The sequence below is a fragment of the Vanacampus margaritifer genome, chromosome 2 (genome assembly GCF_051991255.1).
Source record: "Vanacampus margaritifer isolate UIUO_Vmar chromosome 2, RoL_Vmar_1.0, whole genome shotgun sequence".
In the NCBI taxonomy this organism is placed as follows: Eukaryota; Metazoa; Chordata; class Actinopteri; order Syngnathiformes; family Syngnathidae; genus Vanacampus; species Vanacampus margaritifer.
The window spans coordinates 23,806,606-23,833,833 of NC_135433.1; the positions used below are offsets into that span (position 1 = coordinate 23,806,606).

The 27,228-nt window shown below is 41.8% G+C and overlaps 1 protein-coding gene and 1 long non-coding RNA gene across 2 annotated transcripts; one reads left to right on the top strand and one right to left on the bottom strand.

Annotated features, from left to right (window-relative positions):
• The first annotated feature begins 672 nt into the window (after window positions 1–672).
• gpr139 (G protein-coupled receptor 139) lies at window positions 673–27,228 on the top strand. Its single transcript, XM_077559588.1, has 2 exons — window positions 673–1,061; window positions 22,070–27,228. Exons 1-2 carry the CDS (start codon window positions 914–916, stop codon window positions 23,047–23,049), a joined length of 1,128 nt encoding a protein of 375 aa, XP_077415714.1. The 5' UTR covers window positions 673–913; the 3' UTR covers window positions 23,050–27,228.
• LOC144044890 (uncharacterized) lies at window positions 10,309–15,377 on the bottom strand. The gene is made up of 3 exons (XR_013291382.1): window positions 15,326–15,377; window positions 11,910–11,999; window positions 10,309–11,131 (listed from the first exon to the last, which is right to left on the bottom strand). It is a non-coding gene; the product is annotated as an uncharacterized LOC144044890 (long non-coding RNA).

A 27,228-nucleotide genomic window follows, 5' to 3' on the forward strand; every position in this document is an offset into this window, starting at 1 on the left:
TTTTATTTAAATGTGTTTCCATTTTTGGCATTTAGATTTTGAACTCCAGATGATGTACAGTATGTGGCACGTTAGTGGGTTGCTACATTGTGTTTAATAATTGTGACGTGGCGTGTTATCAAAAGGTGGATTGAGTTGGGTGAGCCTCAATAGGCCCGTTGCAGCTGAAGCCAGAAGGCAGCCATTTTACATTGCCATCTTGCTAACAACTTGAGTTCTGTTTTTGCTGAAAATGTGCGTGTTTTACACTAAGATCCCTGTATGGAGTCATGAAAGCCTCGCAAAGACTAAACTCCACTGTTTGTATCGACTATTTCGAGTATATGATCTCAATATCGTGAAGTGATAATACAGATGATACAGATGAATTGTTGAGGAGCACTCAGACAAAAGAGATCAATTAAAATGGCATCCTTACGATGAAATGGGCATGTAGCGCTCCTACCAGGCTGATTGGTGCCCATGCTGGCGATGTCCCATTTGACCATCACAGTTCAGTCTCCAAATTCTGACTCCAACCATCCCCACCTCACTCGTCTGCCTCGCCGTCATCACGTGTCCAACCTTCTCACACATTCCCTCATCCCTCCTCTTCCTCTCTCTCTCCCGCTCGCTTTCCCAACTATACTCTCCTCTCTCGCACTCCTCTCCCTCACACACTCACGCGGCATCCTCCCCTCTCACTCATCTCTCCTCCTTCCTCTTCCATCATCCGCCGGCACATCTCACCTATCGCATCCCACCGCGTCCCGCCCCAACCCTCCCACCTTCGTCTGGTCTCACCTCGCGTCCGTTCCCACCTCACCTTCCGACACTCACACACCGTCCGACTGAGAGCAGAGCGACGGTCACCGAACTGTTAGCTGGCGCCGTCCGGCTTCTTGACAGCGCAGCTGAGGAAGAGGACGCGGCCATGGAGCACAGTCACATTTTCCCCGTGTCCACCTCCAACGAGAGCAGCCGGAGCATCGGGCAGCATCCCTCGGAGGGGGCCCCGGGGTGTCCCCTTGGACCGCTGCCTGTCATCTACTACAGCATCTTGCTGTGTCTCGGCCTGCCGGGTAAGAAACGTGCGCACAAGTCTTATACGTGCACCTTTCACGTGGATTCCCAAACTTGATTTGTCACGTGTGTGCGTGTGCCTGTGTGTGTGTGTGTGTGTGTGTGTGTGTGTGCGTGTGTGTGTGTGTGTGTGTGTGTGTGTGTGTGTGTCTGACCTTGTGGCAATCTCATGCGCATGCGTCTGTATACTTTGTCATCTATCGTTATGCACTCGCATTGATTGCAAGTAGCTATTCAGAATTCCTATTGAAAAAAAAATTCATTAAATGTGACCGTGATATCAAGACACAAAATTATTGCTTATTGCTAGGCACGCCCCCACCCCAACCCCACCACCTCCAGACACATTGAACAGCAGAATATTTCAGTTTTGACCTCTGCGACAAGTGAGTGTTCGCACCTGATGAATTAATGACACAGACTCAATTAGTCAGTTTGGAGACATATCAGATTAATTTAGTGTCTCCGTCCCACGGCGAGATCTGCAAAACTCACAACGGGAAGCAAAGTGTTGTGCTTATGTGTTCATGTCAGTGACACAGACAGAAGCGTGGAGGTCACATGAAAGTGGAATGTGGTGCAGTCAAATTGTCATAAAAATCACATAAGCTTTTTATTTTTACCAGCTCGGTCAATGAGGTTATGTTTACAGCACTGTTGGCACGATGTAAGAGATTAGATAATACATCCACCACACAGTTTTGAGGTTGCTGGTTCGAATCCGGCTTTCGGCCTTCTTGTGTGGAGTCATGGGTCCGGGTTAGGACTAGGTTTAGTCACAGGGTGCATATATAAAGACAACCATTTACATGACTACGGTCAATTTAGAGCAGTGGTTCTTAACCTTGTTGGAGGTCCTGAACCCCAGTAGTTTCCTATGGGCCTTCAATAAACATTTTTTTTTTTTTAATTTTAAAATTCAAATTCAAGATATAGGTTCAGGGTGGTGAGCAGCCTTTTCTTTTATGTATATATATATATATATATATATATATATATATATATATATATATATATATATATATATATATATATATATATATATAAGATGGAACCCGAGGGCCGCAGATACAATGAAAACAGCAGAGGCCCCAGAATTGAACCCTGTGGAACACCATATGTTCCGTGTCGCCATACTTTCATTTTTGCTCAACAAAGTTATTATGAAGGGATTAAAATAATAAAAGAAATCAAACAACGAACCATCACAATAGTCAAAAGTCGACTACTGAGCGCACCAGATTTTCTGCAGCACAGATAGGTTAAAGTTTTCCAAAAACTTTTCAACCTTAATAAAGTATTTTCATAACTCTTTTGATGAATCATCGACTTAAAACTAGTTGAATGATTACCTTTGTCATGGCCTGAGGGGGTCTGTATCATTTTTAACTGGCACTAAGCAACTTTGAGGAGGCTGGTAGGAACACTGCCACACAAAAAAACTACAAAAGTGCTGACTGCTTCATGGCATACGTCACTTCCCCCTTTCCCCATTCGTTACAAAGACAGAAGTCAATTTGAATGTTGCACGATTACTGCTTTCCTGGCAGAAGCTGCAAAACAAAAAAAAGTTTTGTCTGAGGAGATAAAAAAAGAAAAAAAGGAAAAAGGAAGCTACCCGGATAAAAGGACAGTCAAAGATCTACATTGGCCTGGCATGAGCTATAAAACGATGCAATGCGCTTGTCCTCATAGGAAATGTGGTCTTCCTTTAGACATAACAATACTGCTTTTGTCCATATAGTGCCGCCTTAATCAACGTTAACTGAAAGTTCTTTAGTGTTGCTTTAAGCAATGTAGCGTAATCGCCTGGGGTGTATCATCACAAATGATTCGAGTCTGGACCCCTGACGAACCCCTGAGACGGACTCATCGAACCCCTGGGGTTTTGATCTAACCCAGGTTAACCGATTTAGAGTCTTCACTGAACTTTACAGGCGTACTTTTTGAAGCCGGAGGGGTGAACATGCCCAACTGTGAGGCAGACGTGCTAATCGCTACAACACCGTGCTGCCCTATTTTCATGATTTCCTTTGGGGAAACTGTTTAAAATGCACGCTATTAGGAGGCGACTCATCGTCCCAGAATGACTTGGTTGAAACGCAATAATGGGTGCAACAGTGGAGTGTTTCAGTTTTGACATCTGCTTTGCAGAGGTTCCAAGTTGGAATCTCGGCTCCGGTTGTGTGGGTTGACATATCTGAATCTAAGTGTGACTGTTTGTTTGGTGAACTGGTGAACAGTTTCCTCAGCTGGTGTCTCAGTTGACTTTGACGGGTAAAAAAAAATGGCTGCTACACCGCTACCTTGAGTTAAGAGTGACCCAACCTACAAGTTTTTCCAATTTAAAAATTCAGACACACTGCCACTTGAGTGAATTATCAGGACATTGGGGTAGTTTTAGTGGACTTTACATGATCAACATTGTTGGGGCCCCAAAAAAAACATCACTGATCTGATCACAAGATAGAGCAATATTTCTTTTTAAATAATTGCATATACTTGTGTGCTGTTTACAGAGTATATCAACACAAGTATTTTCATGCAATGCCAAAATCTGCAGTGGAAGCCCAAATTCATTTGCAGCAACCCGCCACAAACAAATAAAAAATATATTTTTTCGTGGATCTGATCAATGATGTCATTGGTTGAATCAGTGAATTAAAACATTACAGACGTTAGCAAAAATATAAAAGAAAAATATCGTCCAATCCAATATAGCCGATCAGAGTCTAGTTTTTAGGGAACTGGAACGGATCAGAGGCATTTCACTTGATTTCAATGGAGAAAATGTATTTGGAATGTGTAAATTGATTTACAAGCTTGGTTATAAAACAAATTCAATTCATAAATCAAGGTAGCACTGCATGTACATCATCTTTTGAAGTCTGTATGTAGGATATTAGCAGATTAAAGATGCAGTGCAACATCAAAAGGGCAATTTTGTCCACCAAAGCTGAACAGTTTTATTTTGTGTAAAAGTAAAATCCCTGTGCTCACATCTTCCCTAATTATTCCCCCCAAGATGCCGCAGGAACAATTGCCTCTGTCACCACCATTTTATTCCATCCTGCGGCGTCCTCGCCAAACGCAACTGCGGCCGGCTGTTTGTTTAATCAGCGTAACCCGGGAGAGTAATGGAATCCCGCAACAGTTGTCTGAATTAATGGCCAACTTGAGTGCGGCGGGCTGATACTTTGCGGCAGCCAGTGCAACTTATTCAATCATTATGACACCGCTCGTCGCTCTTGAGCCGAGCCCATGAATGTTTCATGAGCGGTGGTGGGTGCGAGCGGCAACACGCCGCAACCCGCCAAGCCACGAGGATTTCACGCTGACGATCGATTGCGGCTGCTGCCTTAATTATGACCTCGTGTTTCATCAGTTGACACGCGCGTTCTCACATCTGCAGTAGGCACCTGACCTTTTAAGGGAGGTCACGTTGATGCCGTTGATGTCATGGCGGCTGAGGGTGACTGGACAAGAGAAAGTTGAGCCAAGTGACGAAGCTTTCTGTTTACCACTTAATCTGAACTATGGCCCCAAAATTCTGGTAAAGATCCAAAAGATTGTGCATTCAACATTTCTCTGCAGTGTACTGTATTTAACCTTAATCTGACCTCTAACTGGACTCTGACCCTAACCATAACCCTCCCTATAATCCAAACGCGTTTAAGTATCTTGGGTTCTTGTTCAAGAGTAGAGGATGGACGCTCTTAACGTGCGTTGCTGCCGATTGATTGCGGCTGTTTCCTCAATTACGACCTTGTGTTTCATCCGTCGACACGCAAGCCTCACGTTGTCACGTCTGCATTTCACAACTGACCTTTGTAGGGAGGTCATGTTGATCGTGCCGATGTAAGGGCGGCTGAGGGTGATGAGAAATGGGATTACGTGGCGTTAAGTAGCAGGAAATGATTGCTGTGTGATAAACCCACACATACTCACACACGTACAGTACACACAAAAGGGGATCAAGGACAGCCAGATGAGAATTTGGCATCAAAGCAGAGAAGAGAGTTTAATAAGAGGCAAAGTAGTCAAGTTGTGCCTCGATGCTGTAAGAGGAAGACGACAGATGAGCTGAGATGCATTGTCACCCATAATTAATGGCACTACCTTGCTTCATCTTCTTCTTCCCTGAGCTTGCTTGCCATAACACATGAGGCAGCGCAGACGTGTGGCGGCGTAGCGAACAGCGGCACCACACAGATTGTATTTGATTAAAAGAGTGAATCACACCCTTGATGCAATCAGGGCGTACTACTCACAAACCTGCAGCAGTGACGCTTGTGTGCAGACTGACATCACAAATTCGGGCTTTAGCAAGGTTTAAGGCTCAATTTAGATGTTACAATGATGTGGTTGTTGTTCGAAATGATGTAGAACAACATGGCAACACTCTTTACGTGCATACCGTGGCTTTCACTTCAGATTAAGATTTAAATGAGCAGAATTCTTTGTCCTCACATATTCACTCAATTGTGAAACACCCACTCACTAATCCATGCTTTATCATACTAACTCACTCAGTTTTAAACATTCACTTACTCATCCGCCAAAAATATTTTGACTTGCCTCCCTCCCTCACTCATTTTTAACATTCATTCGCTCATCTATGCTGAAATCATTTTCACTTACTCACTCACTCACTCAGTTTTAAACGTTCACTTAATCATCCGCCAAAATCATTTTGACTCGCCCCCCTCCATGGCTCCCTCCCTCACTCACTCACTCACTCACTCACTCATTTTTTGAACATTCATTCGCTCATCTATGCTGAAATCATTTTCACTCACTCACTCACTTACTCCGTTTTAAACATCCACTTACTCATCCGGCAAAATAATTTTGACTCGCCTCCCTCCATGGCTCCCTCCCTCATTTTTTAAACCTTCATTTGCTCATCTATGCTGAAATCATTTTCACTCACTCACTCACTCACTCACTTACTCACTTACTCAGTTTTAAACATTCACTTACTCATCCGGCAAAATAATTTTGACTCGCCTCACTCACTCACTCATTTTTAAACATTCATTTGCTCATCTATGCTGAAATCATTTTCACTTACTCACTCAGTCTTAAACGTTCACTTACTCATCCACCAAAATCATTTTGACTCGCCTCCCTCCATGGCTTTCTCCCTCACTCACTCATTTTTTAAACATTCATTCGCTCATCTATACTGAAATCATTTTCACTCACTCACTCACTTACTCAGTTTTAAACATACACTTACTCATCCGGCAAAATAATTTTGACGCACCTCACCCACTCACTCATTTTTAAACATTCATTCGCTCATCTATGCTGTAATCATTTTCACTTACTCCCTTACTCACTCAGTCTTAAACGTTCACTTAATCATCCGCCAAAATCATTTTGACTCGCCTCCCTCCATGGCTCCCTCCCTCACTCACTCATTTTTTAAACATTCATTCGCTCATCTATGCTGAAATCATTTTCACTCACTCACTCACTTACTCAGTTTTAAACATCCACTTACTCATCCGGCAAAATAATTTTGACTCACCTCACTCACTCACTCATTTTTTAAACATTCATTCGCTCATCTATGCTGAAATCATTTTCACTCACTCACTCACTTTTAAACATACACTTACTCACCCGGCAAAATAATTTTGACTCACCTCACTCACTCACTCATTTTTTAAACATTCATTCGCTCATCTATGCTGAAATCATTTTCACTCACTCACTCACTTACTCAGTTTTAAACATTCACTTACTCATCCGGCAAAAATAATTTTGACTCGCCTCACTCACTCATTTTTAAACATTCATTCGCTCATCTATGCTGAAATCATTTTCACTTACTCACTTACTCACTCAGTCTTAAACGTTCACTTACTCATCCGCCAAAATCATTTTGACTCACCTCCCTCCATGGCTCCCTCCCTCCCTCACTCACTCATTTTTTAAACATTCATTCGCTCATCTATGCTGAAATCATTTTCACTCACTCACTCACTTACTCAGTTTTAAACATCCACTTACTCATCCGGCAAAATAATTTTGACTCACCTCACTCACTCACTCATTTTTTAAACATTCATTCGCTCATCTATGCTGAAATCATTTTCACTCACTCACTCACTTACTCAGTTTTAAACATTCACTTACTCATCCGGCAAAAATAATTTTGACTCGCCTCACTCACTCATTTTTAAACATTCATTCGCTCATCTATGCTGAAATCATTTTCACTTACTCACTTACTCACTCAGTCTTAAACGTTCACTTACTCATCCGCCAAAATCATTTTGACTCACCTCCCTCCATGGCTCCCTCCCTCCCTCACTCACTCATTTTTTAAACATTCATTCGCTCATCTATGCTGAAATCATTTTCACTCACTCACTCACTTACTCAGTTTTAAACATCCACTTACTCATCCGGCAAAATAATTTTGACTCACCTCACTCACTCACTAATTTTTAAACATTCATTCGCTCATCTATGCTGAAATCATTTTCACTTACTCACTTACTCACTCAGTCTTAAACGTTCACTTACTCATCCGCCAAAATCATTTTGACTCACCTCCCTCCCTCACTCACTCATTTTTTAAACATTCATTCGCTCATCTATGCTGAAATCATTTTCACTTACTCACCCAGTCTTAAATGTTCACTTACTCATCCGCCAAAATCATTTTGACTCGCCTCCCTCCATGGCTCCCTCCCTCCCTCACTCACTCATTTTTTAAACATTCATTCGCTCATCTATGATGAAATCATTTTCACTCACTCACTCACTAACTCACTCAGTTTTAAACATTCACTTACTCATCCGCCAAAATCATTTTGACTTGCCTCCCCCCATCGATCCCTCCCTCCCTCAATTTTAAGTATTCACTCGCTCATCTATGCCGAAATCATTTTCACTCACTCATTCACTCCCTCCATTTATTACAGGCGAAATTAAAGTCTGTGTCAGTTCAGCAGCACAACTTGATGTTGTGACTTCAACTAATTCCATCCCAGATGCGCAGGCATGGAAGTGACACTTGAAAATCACCTGATGTGTTAACACGAAATGTAACACAAGCACTTGCCAGCCACGCAATTATCACCATTTGAGGATTAGTCATATTAATAAAAATGGCTACCTTTTATAATTTTAGTGTTAAATCACAAAAGCATCACATTTTTACACGCGTTTGCATTTTATTTTGTGGTATCATTGCACTATTAGAGGGCGAGTGTGTACGTAATGAAATGAGGAGCGCAAAATGCATCAGAATGTTCTGCGGTCTCACCAGCTCAACGTGTTTAAGTATTGATGTTGCCTTTTCAGCCTACTTTTACTTCCATTTTTTATTGAACACATCTATATTTCATGTTTTGTAACACTGTTCACACAAAAACCGAGCAAGAAATCATGCACAATAAGCACTGTAGTCTGAATTTAAGTGGACCTTCAAGCAGCCAGCAAAATGTTTCATTTGGCGACCATTTCACACAAGGTTAGTGCAGCTATGCATTTCCCCCCAGCATTTTCATTGGCAGTTTTCAAAGAACACAGCAGTGCTTTTCAGTCTTTTCACACAAAGTACCACCTCAAAAAATTCAATCAAAAAATTCCCCCAAAATTCTAAGCAACATTGTATGTAGGAAAATATTGTTCCTCTGTCTAGTTTTCTTCATAAACCTCTGTCCGCCGCCGTCATGTTTATTGTGTCGCGACTGTTGCACGTGGCAAACCTCCCACTTCCACTTTGTCCACCAACATCAGGGGGAAAAGATCAGGGATGCCGTGCGCTCACATCCCCATGATCCTTACTTGGAAGGCCGGACCAGGCGTCAAATCACTTATTGAAGAGATCGCCCTCATTGATTTTCAGTTTAGGCTATTGATCTGCCAATCTTCAGCCGCGTGTGTGTTTGTGGGGGACGAGGGCGCGGCTGGCTAATGGAAAACAGAGCAGGATGTCAAGGTGCTGTTTTTTTTGTTGTTGTGGCTGATGCTGGAATTGAAATAATGAATATTCAGCGGATTCAATGAGAGCGAGAGCGAGTTGTATCCAGTGTGCAATCAGGAAAAGTGGCAGCTCGTCCCTGCGCTAGGTAAGCCGCGCAGGAGGTGCGAAGGGAGCGTTTGAAGCCGTAAATGTGCCCGGCTGCTGATGCTCACTTTGTTTGAACAGCTGACAACAAACGCCAACAGCAGCAGCAGCAGCAAAACAAGTTGGCTCACTGCTACCCACTTTTTTTTTCTTTTTTTTAAAACAACACTTGAATATGTTTTGGATGCAGTAGTGATCACTGAAATCCGAATACGGTATTTGTTCCACGTAAATTCACTAATATATTTCCATGTGTATTCACTTACTTTCATAGCATTTTCTCTTGTCTGCACCACTTGTTGGATGTTGGATTTATTTTGATTTTGTCCAATTAGATTTTAGCCTCAATGTGTTGCCATGTCAACTAATCTGCCCAGAGCCTTCAAAATCAGTCGTGCTGTCTAATGTAGCTCAAGGCCACCTTAACTGCAATGTGTGCAGTGCAGGGTTTGGCAATTTGTTTTCATGAGTGACAGACACACACAAATCTACTAAATTAAATTGAGTGGATATAAGTTCTCATAATATATTATCTTCTATACGTAAGCATTATTAAACAGCGACAAAATTAGCCTATGTTAATCGGTTAGCAATCGCGATTAGCATTAGCGTGCTAGCGATTACCACTAAAGGTAAACAAACACTAACTATCATTTAGTTCAGTCATACATCATTATATGTACATTACATGTGTAATAGTGTCTTAAAAGTCACTTACAGATCGTTCTGTAAATAATCCATTGGTAAGGGGTTTTGGGGAAGCTCAATATGCTATATTGTCTTAAATAAAAAACAACTAAGTACTAAATCAGCGAACTTTTTTCAAGTAGACAAATAACATCTGCCATTTGGCCACTAGATGGTGCACTAACAAGATGAAATCAGACCACAGCCACCATTGCAATACTGCATGTGTCTGCAAAAAAAAAAGTCCGTGTATAAAATATGGATGGCCCAAACATGTTTCCGGCGAAGCATTGAGGCAGAAAACAGAGGTCGACCTCATTTTAAAATCGACTTATCCGACTTGGTCGACTTTTTTTCACAGCCTTAATTTCAACCATGAATTAATTTTATATATACTAGTCTATAACTAATATATACATAATTTCATTGTGTTCTGTGCCTACAAAACAAAATGCATGATCATTAAAAATATCCACATTCTCTCTTTATTCTCACCATCCACATCCTCTTTGACAATTGTGCCATGTTTTTGTGGTTCAATAAAAAAATGATACAGTAATGAAATGGATGTGAAGCCTCAAAAGATGACACAGGGTGACAATTTTGACTTTGCAGCTCGGTCACTTCATGTTATAATGTCATTTCTGTTTTGTGCTGCTCCACTTTAGTCACTTTCAGCTGCTTGGTGTGCACTATATTGGCAATGGGAAAGTTTCTTTAACCAATCACAGAGCCAGTTAGCTGCTCCAGATGATGTCAGTATTATTCAATTACATTTAAATAGACATCTCTGTTGAGTATGATGTATTTTATAAAAGCGCTATATAAATCTCATGCATTATTATTATTATTATTATGTTCATGTTGATTCGGAAGCACAGTTGTGTGCCGTAATATTGTGTTTAGTTTAGTATCGATGCTTTCTATGGTTGTGATGAGATGGTGGTGGTATTAAGGGAGATTTAATTGGGTAAGTCCCTATTGTGAAGGCCCAGGTAAATACATTTCTTTTCATTTCATTACATGTTCTATTTCTCACTCACTCACTCAGCGAATGAAAAGCTTTTCCTGTACTGGGATCCATTTGGGCTGATTCGATAGCACGTCCGAGGTCGGTCAGCAGCAGAATTTCGCCATTGTCATCTTAATGAATGAGACGCTTTTGATTTTGTGTCTCAGTTACTTGCTTTGTATTCCAAATCATCTTTCCTGACGAGGATCAAATAAATAGAGCATTCCCCTTTCCCGGTGCGTCTAATGAACCGCAGCCTTTGTCTTGGTCCGGCCGACCTATTGGAGTAAAATATGCAGAAATAATGAGTGTCAGGTTGAATTCCTGTCAGGAGATTTGTCTTGTGTCTTTCTTGTTCATTAATGACCACACATCACGCTTATCCTCACAGGGTAAATGTTCTGCATCACATATGAACTTATGTCTTTTTTTGGGGTTTTTTTGCAGCTGTGATGCGCGCCTGCTTTTTGTTCGGGGCCAATATGGAAAGAGTGCGTCCCTGCTTCCTGTCCGCTTTGACACTTAAAGGAGAGAACAGGCGGCGAGAAACAAAGAGCTTGTCATCATTACAAAGTGCATGCGACCTTTAAAGCAACCTTTGATATTCGCCCCTTCTGCGAGTTTGTGCGTCCACATGTGTGTCGGCGGCTGCCGCACTTTCATTCTCATCTGTATCTTTCCGTCTCATCCTCCCTTCCCTCTCAATCACCTTCTCTCTTTTTAACACCCCCCTTCCTTCATCACATCTCACTCCCCCACTTCCTCATGTCTATTTCCTCCTGCGCTCTTATTAGCATCTGGGTAACTCATCAACGCTCATTTGCAATTTCTTCCAAATGACATAAAAAAATAATAATAAAAAACCCTTAATTGCAAATTCTTTAAAGGGAAGGGGTGTCTCTCCCAGGTGGCATCATGGATGTTTAGGCTTTGTTAGATGAGGCCCTTGGGAACTATTGTTGACTGCTATGTTCCCTCGCTATACAGTGGCTCATTATTAGCACTCCCGCTACAGCATATCACAGATTTTTAAGTGATTTTTATTTTTTACAGTACCGTACACTGGCAAGTCCAAATTTGGAGTTCTCTGCTTTCAGTGTAGTACCACATTGTGCCACAATGTGCTTTGCTTGGCAGCACTGAGGTCTACCAGAAGAGATGCAGCGTAATTAAGATCGAGAAGAAGAGGTTGGCAATGCAGTTGTAATCATAGATGTATACAAACCCTCGATGGTTCATGCTCGCTGTGAGCCAATGTGAAGCAATGTCGTCACAGGGCGGCCATCTTGGGACAGGGCTGCTCGATTGCTTATAACATTACAGTCAATGGAGGACAAATTTTGAAATAGCTGTAAATTGCTCAACTCTCCAAAATAAAATTCTCAACCGATTTTTTTATTTTGTTGGATATCACACAAGGGATAACACAAACAACTATGCCACGTTTTGTTTTTTTTTGTATCTGTGATTTAGAAATTTGGCCTGAATCAGAGCCACATTAATAAGGTTTGTAATTAACCAATCCATCGACAATTCAGTGAGTTAAGAGTATTTAAGTGGGTAAATCATCCACCCTACCACCGACTACAGCACATCGCACAAGAGCAGTGCCATCTTAAGATGGCCGACCAGTGACGACCCTGTCAACTCTGCCTTGATAAATCTCTTGTTCATATCCATGATTGTAATACAGTACTGCCTTTCAAGTTTATAATAATTTTTCCCCAGACAGCAAAGAGAATATATGCTCTGAATTCATGTGTTGCTGCTCCATGTGGGTTAAAGTAGCAGTTGTTTGAAGTTGTTTATAGTTACCACAACATTTGTGCTAATTTCTGTTAGCCGTGGTGTTTCACATTATATGTTAGCATTAAGCTAACATACTTTCATCAGGTGAAATGACGCGGTTTGGTTGAGTGTTTTGGTGTTTAAATGTACAGTGTTTAATTCTGTTTTGTTTTACAGTATGTGTCAGTTAGGAATGACAAAGCCTTGGCGAAGGCACACTTATCTCGTTATTATATTTATTCTTGTCTTATTAGGGCAATTGTGTCAGCAGGGTTGGGGAATCCAGGTCCAGAGAGAGCAAACCCTGAAACAGTTAGACTTTAGTCACAGGTGCTTCTACTCAACAGGTGCTTCTATGAGCTCTTTTACCTGCCAGTTAAACAGAAGGTGGCTTAAGCCAATCTGTGGCAGGATTTTCTGGATCTGGATTCCTCAACCCTGTATGTCAGCAAATACTTTGGAATAATTTAAAAAAGTTGTAATTTGTTTAAAGTGTGCCATAGGGGATTTATGTCACTGATTTTCACCTATTGCAGGTGGATTAGGATGGTATTCTACCGCAATAAATGGAGGTTTACCACATATTAACAGTTAGGCATTATAAAATTCAAACTCACCTATTCATGAATACTTTTTGGTACACTTGCTCCATTTTAACTGAAAAACTCACCATTTTATGTTTTGTATGTGTTGCTGTGCCATTTATTTAAAGTAGCATTTGTTCAAAGGTTAATGATTATGCTAATAATTCCTTTAGCTGTTTTATAGTGTTTCATACGACTATGTGAGCACTAAGCTAACAGACTTTCGTCAAAACTAAATGGTTTAGTTAGTAAAACATTTTAATGGGATACTTGACTCATTGAGCCATTTTCAACAGTAAGCATGTAATAATTTGTCTATAATTAATGTGATAACTTCATTATTTTTCATGAACAATTAATGCCTTTAAAAACTGATTTTGCCACTTGCTGTCGACCAATCATGGCTCAGTTTGCTGACCGAAGGCAAAATAAAAAACAGGTAAGCCGTGATTGGTCGTTTCTTCCTATTTCCTCAGCACAGGCGATGTCATCTTTAGTCAACAGCATGTGGAAAAGTGTTTTTAAAGGTTTAATTGCACATGAAAAAACATGAAGTTATCAAATTCATTCTGGACAAAATATTACGTTTTTACTGCTGAAAAACGCTGCCTTTAACTTCAGCTGGGATGACAAACACATGTTGCTTATTTGGAGAAATGTGCAAGTGAGAGAAGAGATGGAAAAAATATGTGTTTAAATGTGCTTAAAGCAAGTAAGAGGGGAAAAACGATTTATAAATGCATTTTCTAAAATATTATTCCACTACGCTGATTTTCATCTATTTATCTTTCATCTATTTCCATCCCGCGATAACCAGGGATTGATTATACTGGATGTGTGGCATGTTTTGCCACCTTTTTTTGTTTTCTTCGACACCAGCAGCGCAAACTCGTCGCTTTATTGCCGAGGATGAGTCAGCGGGGTTACGCAGACCGAGGCTTCATGCTGTGCCATCTCCTTTCCTTTCTTAACAACGTCAACGGCGCCTCGCCTCGTCATATCAGGAGAACAGCGGGAGAGACGTGGGGGCACAAAAAGCACTCGCCCATAAATAGACAGAAAGGGGTGACCTGTGCAAACAAACACGTGCACAAAGCGCACACTGAATCCCATTATCCGTCCCACAGGTCATTCGAATGGCCTCTCAGCTGGAGACAGCCCCTCTTATTACCTGCACGTACAGATGGGGTACATTGTGGAGGCGTGTGTATGCGCACATGTCCGAGCAGCTTCGTCTCCCCCAAGTTGAAAATAAATAACCCTTGTCATTGTATTTCTGATATGTTCAAATTTAAAATCAATTACCATGGAAATTGAATTTATGTGGTCCAGGATTGCCATCACTCATTATTCATAAAAATGTTAAATCTACTTATTCATTCATATACGTTTGCTTACAAAAACTGCAATGATCTATATGCGTAGGGTGACCAGATGTCCCAATTTACCTGAAACAGTCTCCGTTTCAGGTTTGTATCCTGATTCCTGTCCCAGGATCCTGTTTTGTTGTTGTTTTGTTTGTTTTTGTCAAATCAGTAAGCCAGTCGTTTGGGCCATTTGTACTGTATGTCAATCACACAGTTGTCATGGCAATGCATACAATAGACTAGGGGTGTTAGAAAAAAACGATTCGGCAATATATCGCGATATTACAGCGCGCAATTCTCAAATCGATTCGATATGCGGCCGAATCGATTTTCAAACATCAATTTATTCAACTCACAATGCAGCATTATTTGCATGTGCAGATTTACAGTTTCTGCAGAAATAAAAGAAAGAAAACAATTACATTTAAAGTACCTGAGTGCTTCTATCATTCAAAGAAAATTACACTCCTAATTAAATTAAACTCAAATTAATAAATTGTTAACATACTGTTTTAGGATGAAAATCGAACTATATTGTTAGTCTATATTAGATTACATTGGCAAATGACTAACAGCCACATGTTAGCAGTCAGCTATCAACTACTGATACGAAGTGCAAACATTAGACAAAAAACGAACATATAAGAGACATTAACTTATAGTTTTTGGCTAAGCACAGATAAGAACTTATCAGCATAAATTAAAATTGGAACGAGTCAGAATGGACACTCACGTCGTCATTTACTACTCCACGCTGCGAGCCGACTGACAAACGGAGGACGGGAAAACAGGAAGCGGAAATACGGCGCCGCGTGGCCTTTCAAATTAAAAGTATTCGTTTCAAAATAAGATATGAGTCAACATTACAAACGAAACAACTTGAAGAATTCTTATCACATTTGTTAGAAATATTTCCTGGTAAGAAAAATTTGAAAATTGGTCACCCCAGTCACTGTCACTCACTTCACTTACCAAATCCCTCCTACCCTCCATCACTCACAATTTTTTTTTACTGAAATAACTCAAAAACTCAACTCACATCCAAAAACGTATTAGTCACCCACTCTCACTCATTCCCTGACAAGACTTTTTCACTCATTTACTTCTCTCACTCATACATGTATTTGAAATCCATTTACTCATTCATTTATACCCATTTACTCATTCATTTATACCCACTCACTCAGACACTGCAAACTCGTGCTCGTGGATATATATACAATGACATTTATGACATGAAATAAATATTTCATTCTCATCGTATAATTACCATTGCATTTATACGCATCACTGAATATAGTTATAGCATAGCAACTGCCTTGGCAGTATAAATTGAATTATCGTGATAAATGTTCTGTAAAAAGAAACCGTAAAAGTTTGTTTGATGACGGATAGATAGATAGATAGATAGATAGATAGATAGATAGATAGATAGATAGATAGATAGATAGATAGATAGATAGATAGATAGATAGATAGATAGATAGATAGATAGATAGATAGATAGATAGATAAATGTCCCGCTTAGTACTGTAACAGTGTAAATCATTCCCAGGCTGACTGTGTTGCTGAATTTGCTAACCTTTCAGATTAAAACATGACAGGCTTCTTTTTGGGGCTCTGTGTGGCCAGTCGGGGGGATTTGCTGAATTTGCCAAATATTGCAGGACTGTATTTCAAACATTTGCCTGCAAGTTTGCAAACCAGTTGGGTTGCAATCTAACTACAAGAAGTCTCATATACTTTAAAGCTTTACAAGGGTATTCATAATGAAAGATTAGAACATGAAATAAGTTTATAGGAGTATGAATGGCCAATAATCACTATTATTGGCGGCGATCGGGGGCCCCAAAATCTAGTTTTGCTTACCATGGAGGCTTGGGTCAGCCACTGCCCCCTTTTGATACTTGTAAAATACAAGCATAAGCCAGAAATTCCCCTCAGGGTGCATAGCTTGTCTCCCTGCAATCTTGTTGCTTAAAAATCTAATATAAATGTAATAGTGTTTTTGTTTCCTTAGTTTTCTTCACACGTGCTACTGTATCTATATGCATGCCTGGATTCCAGTACAGCCCCCTCGCCCCTCACCCTTTGAGACCAGCCCATTATTGTGCACCTCATACCTATAAAATGGCGAGCGCTTTCATCTGCGCACGGGCCGCCTCCACCGTAACCATGTAGGGGACGTCGTCCGTTGAAATGAATTCGGGAAGCCCCACGCCAGCTCGCAGCTGCTAAATGGAAATGTCAAACTTGCCGTGAATCCCTTTTGTCTGTCACAGGGGAGCCCGGGCAGAATAAGCCCTTGAAGCCCGGTGACGGTCAACAATTCACTGCTTCCATTCCCCGCAGCTCTGTCGCCGTCCCGGAGTTTGGCGGCTATAGTGAAATAATTGGCAGGCGGATTTAAGAAAGCGAGCTCTTGGATTAAAGGTCAGCGCTATTGTGCAGGATTTTTAATAGCGCTCATCTGAAAATGGTGGAGTGTGAGCAGCAAATGGGACACATCTAATTAAGATCCTTCCTTTTTGGAGCAAAGAAAGCATATTAAACTGTAAAGTCGTCCTCTATCTCGTCTAGCTTGAAGGCGTTTCGTCTGGCAGTCCAAAGTAGACCTCTTGGAGTTGAAAGGGAATTTCAGTGAACCAGATGAAAACCAACAAATGACCAGTTGATGAAGGTAGAGTCAATAACGCAATCAGTCACTCTTTCACCTGAGAGCAATTTAACATGTGCACTGCGTCATCGTGCGTGTGTGTGTTGGGGCGGGGTGTCATATTCTTTTGGTTTCATGGTTGCTGCAGGATTCCATGTTAATGAATTGGTTCATGTCTCGTAATTGGCATTATTGTCTTTTGTGTGTGTGTGTGTGTGTCTTTTGCAGCACATCCTCCAGTCTGGCAAGGACATTGCAACTGGAGCTGCATGGGTAATTTGCAATTAGCTGATAGTGGCTGTGAAGTGCGATGTCGTAGACTTGAAGATGGCCGCTTTTAATCCCATCTGGGTTCTATTACCAAACAGTGGGCGGGAGCGCGGGGGACACACACGTACAGCCACACACAGCTAAGTGCATTTGTTGCTGGAATGCAAATCAATGTCAAAATGCATCTTTATCTGTAAAAAGATTGGTGTCATGCTGCACCAGCACTTTTGAGTACAGGAGGATCCACGTTATGTAAGCGAGATGTTTGTATTATTCGACAATTTGCATAAATTCTCAATATGAATTGTGTTTTTTAATATGATGCCTTTGAAATGACACATACATCTTGTTTTATTAACATAAGCATGTGTTCTGCAAGTCGATTTAGCAAGATTAGTCTGCTCTCATGAGAATTTAGTAGCATTTCAATTTAACTGCAATTAGTGCAAAACAGATGGTTGACATTTTGGATGGCTTGTTTCAAGTCTGCGTCAAGTGAAAATACATATTTCATAATTATGTCTTCTAAATTTGACACCACAGAGAAGAGTGCTGTCAACAACCCTGCCAAATTTGAATGATTAAAAAATGAGGCTTCAAAATCATAAAAAAATCCAAATGTTCTTACCACTCTCAAATGCTGTCGGCGTGTCCACTGAATGTGCTGAAATCACGCCTTAAATTTCAGTTTTTCAATTAAAATTGAAACATTTATGCTACTTTGTGCAGCATCTTTATGCCTCCACATACTTTAACTGCACGTTTGAGCTACGCAAGTTTGCCGCAACAACCAGGCACTCTAAAGCAGCCACACCTGCGCGAAGCCTGCTCCAAACGCTGGTTGTCAAGTCTTATTCCCATCTCACCATCTCTCAGTGACATAGTGACATGTGAGCACTCACAGCCAACAACGAGGCACTCTAAAGCAGCTACGTCAGTGGACTATATGAAGGATAGATGGATTTCTACGTCACAAGGGACCTTTTGCAAACCACGCCCCTATGTCCGTCAAGCTTTTCTCCATTGAAATCCATTGTCAAATCGATCCACAAAACTTTGGCCAGCTTCAATAAAACAAGTTTCAACAAGCTGTGGACCTCCAACAAGCAAAATAGTGAAGCCATGATTGTGTAAATTGTACGTGAGGAATCCACAAAGTGGAGCCATGTCTTGATTGGGTTACACAGTGTGGTCGGCTTCAGCCCCAGCTAAATGTCTCCAAAACAAGCATTTCCTACATTTGCTCCAAAGTAAGACTATAATGGGCTTGGCTAAAGCTAACTAGCAACCAAACGAGGTAAAAGCCAGCTTTGAGCTCTGTTGTCACAATCACTTTAGCTCCAGAGGCAAGATCGTCCATAAAACTGGACATCAAAAGTTATGCTTGGATTATTTAATATTTTATATTATCAGGATATCATTCTCAGTGGCCATTCGTCACCTCACTCGACGTGTGCTTCCACATTTTCGCTATTTTCTTTGCAATGCGATGCTTAGTAAAAATACACGTTTTATCTTGATCATTATTAATGTTAGCTGGGTAACTTGACGTCCTAGTAGGTAGTTTACGCTGGGTCTCATACCGGAAGTTCTGTGATGTTTCAGCGATTTACACACAGTGAGCATAACAGGCACTTTGAACTTTTCACTTAGCACTTTGTGTTACAAAGATTAAACAACGGGAAAAAAACACGTAATCAGTTTACAGTTTTATTTTTACATTTTTTTAAAGGGAATTATTTTTGCAGGATTACAATTTCCACACTGAGAGAGAGAGAGAGAGACGCCATTGTTGTACTGGACTTATCTTAAAAACTTTATGATTTAGCATCAATACTTGTGAAGTCCGCTTATCTGCATATTTTAATATTATGAATAGATCATTCCACTGCATATTGTGATATTGCGCTTGTATTGCTCCACAAAACACTCACTGACATGCTGTGGTATGTTCATTTCCATTGTAAGTGTACAAAAGGATGTCGGACCTGGACAACTGAAGGGGGCGGGGCTTTTGTGACAGGTCCATTGCGCCGGATAACCCCAGATGCCTATGAAGTTCTCATATTGTGGGCGATGGGCAACTCATGCCAGAGTGCATCACTGGATCTCGTTTTAGCCCCCCCCCCCCCCCCCACCAAAAAAAAATCTGGAATTCTTAAATGGTGGAAACCAGTTGAGCACTACATCTCCACAAATGAGTCCCACATAGGTCTGTCTTTGGACGTTTCCATCAGTTATCTTGAAACAAATCTCTTTGTAAAATTCATTTTACAGGGTCTTTAATTAACTTTCTTGATTATTATTGTGTTTTATGAAAATGTCATTCTATTTTTTGCATACTATTCTCCCTGCAAGTGGATAATACAGCTCAAAATTCATATAGTGTCTCCAGATGAAACATCAGAATAAGGCCCGAATATTAGTGAAGAGCTTCCGTTTGATCATCCACAGTTTTAAAGAAAATTCAATGAGCCTAGGCAGAATGCCACTGAATTGAATGTTGCTGTAACTCTGTACAGTGCACTTTTATGAGACTGTCTATAAATATTAGCATCCTTGGGGAATTCATTGCACAGGCAGCGTCCTCTTTTGCTGCAGCCAGCACGTGCCAGTCATCCTGAGTGAATGCATCCAGATGTTTTTTCTTCTTCCAGCAAACTTTGACTTTTGGCAATTTGACATTGTCAAGATGATGTGAGCACAAAAGGGAGGCCTGCTGACATGTCAGGGCTTCAAAAACAAACAAGGCAATCATTTGCTAGACAGGCGAATATTGTTGCTCCTGTCTGCTGCACGTTAAGTTATTGCGGCGATAAATCTTCAGAGGGATTTCTTGCTACCTGGCAAAAAAAAAAGGGAAGACCACACAGAGCGATGGGATGTCCTTGTGCTTTGTTGTTGCAGCTCCCTTGCCAGAGGCAGAATGTTGCTGCTGGTGAACTCAGTAGCCTCGGGGAGGATGCCATGTTGCACCTTAAACCTCCTCCCTTTTTGTTATGCTTTAAGTGTTTTGCCGAAGGCACAGACAGGTGCTCCTGCCGTTACATTGCAGGTGCACTGTACATATGAGGGGTGATGGGTTTAGACCAGGCTTGCCCAATCCTGCAGCGTTTGCCTACTCCAACACACCTGATTCCTATAATCAGCTCATCAGCAAGCCCTGCAGAAGCCTGATAACAATCCTAATCTTTAGAATCAAGTGCGTTGGAAAAACATCTAAGACCTGCAGGACTCCGGCCCTCGAAGACCAGGATTGGGCAAGCCTGGTTTACACAGATAGCACTTAATAGCTTAATTTTATTTTTGCTAACTTATTATGCTATATATAAATTATTAGCTTTAACCTGGAAACCAGGACAAAAGTCATTTGACTAAATTCACCGAAAATGGAGACGTCTGCTTTTAAATTTGAACACTTCAGAAGTTTTCAAAGACTATATATTTTTTTAAATACATGTTCTTGTTGTAGGCCTACTCCGTTATTTCTATAAAAGGTCACAACTCACAACAATAGAAAAATCTGAGTCTCAGGGTACCATCAGTTGAGGACAAGTGTGTAGTGTTGCGTTCACATCAGATGTGAATTTGCTTCATTCACGCCACTCTCCTCTGTTCTTATGAACCACGCAAGTCAATCCGATAATCAAGGCAGACAATCAGTGTGTTTGCTGGTATCAACAGTGGCCGTGGGTGGTAATTGTGCTAAAATTTTGGCTAATGCTTATGCTAACTTGGATAAACACAATTGTACAGCTGTAAACAAGTAACATAATCATACCACATATGCCAACTTGGTCGCTCACCATTCTCCAGGGTTGCTCTATTTTATCATCATTTTATCCTCTATTGTTCTGCTTAACAACTCTCTATGTGCATTGTGTGTGCCGCAGTATATTGTTGTCGACACAGCATCACGTGAATTTGTGAATTTGGCCAAGTCGCAACATGTCATGAGCAGATTTTCAAAATGAAAAAGTTATAATTTCACCAAATGTCATCGATAGTCAGTCTTCGTCGGGGGGGAACGAGTTGGATTGCTAAAATGTGCATTGACCGCTAATGTTAAATGCTAAAATCTTGGCTGACTCAACTGCGCTAAACAAGTCAATGCAGTCACCATGATCTACATTTTCTTGGTCCCGGTACCTAGTGGAAGCTGGCTGTGCCATTTACCTCGTGCCGGTCACACACTGTAAACGGAAATATACCAGTAGAAAGCTCAGCTTCCATTGTTGTAACTGTTGACAGTAGGACTACATTTCCCATGATTCTTAGATGCAAAGGCAGTAAGTAGTTGTAGTTCCGGTCACCGCCTGCTAGGCAAAGACTTACATATGACTTATTCGTACAATCGTACGCCATACACTGCCTTTGTCTTGCTAATGTTAGTGTAGCATGTTGTCTGTTTAAATAGAGCTGCCTACTAATACCCTAAATTCTCTTCCCTTCCTCCCCTTCACCTCCATTTTCCAATCACCACTTCATCCTTTTTCATGTACTCACCTGTCATCATCATCACAACCCCTCTTGTGGCTTCCCCCTCTCCAGCTAACATCATGACAGTGATCATCCTGTCCCAGCTGGTGCTGCGTCGTCAAAAGTCGTCCTACAATTATCTCTTGGCTTTGGCGGCCGCCGACATCCTGGTCTTGCTGCTCATTGTTTTTGTTGACTTCATCCTGGAGGACTTCATTCTGGCCGCGCCGCTGCCGCCGTCCGTAAACAGCGCCGTTCAGGTTCTGGAGTTCTGCTCCATCCACACGTCCATCTGGATCACCGTGCCCCTCACCATCGACCGCTACATCGCCGTTTGCCACCCACTTCGCTACCACACCGTGTCCTACCCGGCGCGCACGCGGAGGGTGATATTCACAGTCTACATTGGGTGTCTGCTCTCGGCCGCGCCGTACTACTGGTGGCCGGAGCTGTGGCACAGTTTGCCCGCTATAGCGAGCGGGGGCAGTGTGGAGAGTAACAGTCGAAACGCAGCCCAACATGTCCTGGTGTGGGCCCACTGCGCCACCATCTACCTCCTCCCCTGTGCCGTCTTCTTCACCCTCAACGCCGTCATCGTGCGCAAGCTGCGCCGCCGCCGCAGCTGCTTCCGCATGCGCGGCTACTCAACCGGCAAGACCACGGCCATCCTGCTCGCCATCACCTCCATTTTCGCCGTGCTGTGGGCACCCCGCACCCTCATGATCCTCTACCACTTCTACTCATCGCCTCCGGCCTCGCCGGGCGCCGGACGCTTGCTGCACATGCTTACAGATCTGGCCAACATGCTGGCGTTGCTCAACACCGGCGTCAACTTCTTCCTCTACTGCTTCATCAGCAAGCGTTTCAGGGCCATGGCGGCCAACGTGCTGCATGCGCTGGTCCACTGCCGGAAGCAGCCGCAGCCGTTCTACGCCAGTCACAATTTCTCCATCACAAGCAGTCCTTGGATCTCACCGGCCAACTCCCACTGCATCAAGATGTTGGTGTACCAGTATGACAAAAACGGGAAGCCTATTTGTATTTCCTCTTGAGGGCTAAGGTTCAATCGTCAGCGGGGCTGGGGGAGGGGGAACATCGGGGCTTTTGTCTCCTTGGAGACCATCCTTGCCTGCATGGGACTCTTTGGAAAAAGGTCAGCCTGCACGGCGGGAACAGCTGTGGCACTTAAGCTAGCTTTGAGCCAAAACAAAGCGTTAAGACAGAAAAGCATGCTAAGATAAAAAAAAAGAAGTTGTTTTGAATAACGATGCAGAACCAGCATCTCTTTGCAAAAAATACAATCGAGACTCTTGACCGTCTCATCACCCAAAACCACAGACCGATGGCCCCCTACAGTATATACGGTTCATGGGTCGCCATCTGTACCAGCAGATTCACAGCCCGATGGGAGGCTTTGGTGCCACGAGCTGACGAGTCCGTGCTCTGCGCATGTTTCAACACCTGTTACTTTGTGTGCCAGAATGTTCCAGTAAGTCCGATGAGGGGGTACTCGGGCACAGCCCCCGAATGTCGCGTCCAGCCCATATCCTACAACAACTCTCTAGTATTAATATGCAGAAGAGTCTCTCTTTTGGTTTTTGTCTGGTGCTCGCTCTGGAAGTTACAAGCTCGTTGTGACAACTGTGTATCGTCGGTCCAATATGTATTCACGCTAGACTGTTACTGTAGCTTGACAAAGATGTTCAGTGGTATGGCTATGAGCTAGTTATCGTCGTCTCCAGTATTAGAAAGAGGAAATTTCTGCCATTAGTGGATAGTCCTCTGTGAACTAATAATGGCCCTGGATGATTTACCGTCAGCCGTTACCTGGATGAATATAATGAATGTCAAAGAATGTCTCTTTAACCCTTTATCCACATGAGAATGAGCAGAGTGGGAAAAGACAAAAGCCGTGTTTCAGCCAAGTCAAATGGTTTGTTATGTATTTTGAACAAATATAACTTATCTGTACTGTAAGGGGGCAACATGGTGGAGCAGTGGCTAGCAAATCTGATTCACAGTTATTAGGTTCGGGGTTCAAGTCTCGGCTCTGGTTTGCATTTTGTCCCAGTGTTAGCGTGGGGTTTTTGATAGCATTCTGGATTCTTTCTACATCCCGGTGCATGCATGTTAGCTTCATTGATGAATCTAAATTGTTCTTAGCTGTGAACAGAAATTCAAATGTGAATGGTTATGTGTCAAGGGGGTCCCTGACCTCTCACTCAATCAGCTGGGATACTGTCAGCTCCAGCTTACCCAACACCTAAATGAGGAAAAGCGTTACACAAAATGGATGGGTGGATGGAAGGCTTTTTAGCTTGGTAGGGGTACGACCAGGTAGAGGTCAACACACCACACAGTGCAACAAAGTACAGGTGGTCCTTGGTTCAAGTTGGTAGTGATACACAAGATTTGTGGGGTTATGAACTGTGCGCAGTGAACTACCTTGCTAAGCAGCGTTATTATATGTCACAAGAAATTCATTGATTTATATTTATAACCTCAAGCGGTTTCTTGTAATTATGACTTGACAGCTGTGTGAGCGTAGTTCACTGATCTACTACAACATGTTCCAACATAAAAACTTATTCTGTGAATTGATCTACTTAGTGAAAATGTGTCATTTTGGACGAATGCCCCAACCTTCATGCTTGTTTCGGCCAGCCATACATTCCCTATCTCCCACCAAGATCCAGTGGTGAATTTGGTCTCTGGGCCACGGTTCATCTGTGTTCATTTGTCCCACTGGCTGATCGAAGTTCAGACCTATTGAGGCGCATTTGACTCAAGTGTCATAAAAGTGAACGTGTTGAGATTGCAAATGGCTCCTGCAGACACCTTCAGGCTCTGCATTCATCCATCCATCAGTCGCCAAATGTTTTAATACCCGCCTGAAGGGATTAGACACATCCGTCCAACAGACAAAAAGCCTTGCAGCCGATGATTGTTTGTTGCGGGCTGATTGAGTCGTGGCCTTCAAATTCAAATATTTGGCAATCATTCTTTCACGTTTTTTCCAGCTTGGCGATTAATTACGCAAAAAAACCTTGCTGCAACTGAAAAGTGTTCTTTACATTTATAATAGTGACTGCATGTTACCATGGTGACAATGCTGACGTATTTTTTATAGATATGTAATGTATTGAGTGTTCTGTCCTGGAAAATTAGGATGTCGACTATCAAAATGGTAATGGGAGTTATTTTGCCGCAGGAAAGGAGCGCACGTCTCTGTCCTGATTGCTCGGTGCAATATGAAGAATGGAATGTATTTAGTCCGTCAAAGACTGTTTGACTCTCTAATACAACATGTCGGCGGAACTAGATTTTTCCATGTCTGGCTAAAGAGCAACAGTTGGGCTCATGTGGTTCCTCCGTCTCATTCCATCAAAGATAACTGCTCCCTTGTTTGTCGTCAGGTGCGCGTCGGGATAGATGAGGAGCTCGGCCAGTCCAATCGCCGTGTTTTTGTTCCACTCAAATTGATTTTCCTGCAAATTACAAAGCGAAATGAGGGAGTTTGGCTTGCCACCTGCTCCTCTGCTTCCTCCTGTTGTTCCACACGTACTCTTTGCTTCCACTTCATGTCCAACCCACCTGCGCAGACTTCATTTTCAACTGTCCAATTCATCTGTTGACTGCACTGCAAAAAATAGGAAACAAGCATATTTTTATACAATGTTACTGAATTGTCTTATCTATTAAAATTTGTCAATTATCATTTATGTGGCAAAATGTAGCATTTTCAGCTCAGCACGTCCTGTTCCTGCTCAGAACACAAGCTTGGTCATTCCTGCCTATGACACAGTTTCACGGTTCCTCCACGGAAAATAAACATCAATGCAGAATATGATCATCACTTCTCCTGCGTAAAACTGGAGGATGACTAGTCCTGTGTGAAACATCAACATCGGTGTTCCTGCACAGAACACAAGCATTGCTCTTCTTAGCATAAGTAAAGCGTCACTGTTCCTGTGCATGACATGAGCATAGTTGCTCCTGTTCAATATCAGATTATATTGACATGGCTAAACAGAAAGAATGCTATCTGATTGGACAAAAATAATAATCATAATCCATTTCCAAGAGAAATGGTCTGAAATGATGAGAAGACACTATTGGGAATAAATTAATAGTTTCATGGGACTATTGTTTATATTAGGGGTGTCAAAATTAGTGCATTCATTTTGAGTTAATTTTAAAGTTCCTTTAACACCACTAATTGTTTTCAACGCGCGATTAATGAATGAATGAATAAATTACTTGGAAAGCCTGTACTGGGATAATTCCAGTCGCAACACAGCAGACCCGTCCACATCCAAATGTTGCAGTAATAAATTTAATGAGGCATATATTTGTGGAGACTGGAGTCAAGTTGTGTTTGACAAGTTACTTCATGTTCAAGATTAGATAGCTTTTAATATGAAAAGAAAATGCACTGAGCTGTCACCAATGTCTTACAAATGTAATTATGCCATCTAGTGGCAGAAATATGACCTCAACACAAATCAATATCACACTCGTTTTTTACAGTACAGTACATCTTTTTAATTTTAACTCAATTTTATGAATTATTATGAAATTACTGTACCAATGACTAAAAGATACAGCCGTATTTCTAGAAGTTTAACATTTTTTCCACTTTTATGTTAACAAGAGTATGAAAACTTGAGAAATTGAGAACAGATATAAAATTTGCGATTAATCGTGAGTTAACCATTGAAGTCATGCGATTAATTATGATTGAAAAATTTGTCTGACACTCCTAGTTCAGATTTAGGTCAGTGCTTCTGATGTTTCTGCCCACTCCAAAGTTTCCTTCTGAATTCTCTGTAGGCTTCTGTCTGTAGATGACTGGATAGGGATGCAGGACCAAAAGAAAATCAATAGGCAGTCACTGTTCATCCAATTCTGCTCCATCAAAGCAACGGGTCATCGCATTTCGTTTAGCGCCAGGGAGCACTTGCACTACATGCTTCAGTCAATGTTGCCTAACGATTCGGCGGTTGATCATTAAAAAATGAAGATCACACAAAAAAAATGAACGATTCACTAAGCCCGAGGAACTCGCGGCAGTTCTGATGACATTTGAGTGCAGTCATTTGTGCCGTTTGGGGCCATGTTAATGTGACATTTGCGCAAGGGGCTGTCTCCTGTTTCCCTTGGACCTACAGGGAAGGAAGCAGGCATGCTGGGAAACCAAAAAAACAACCAAGGAGCGGTTAAGCAGATGA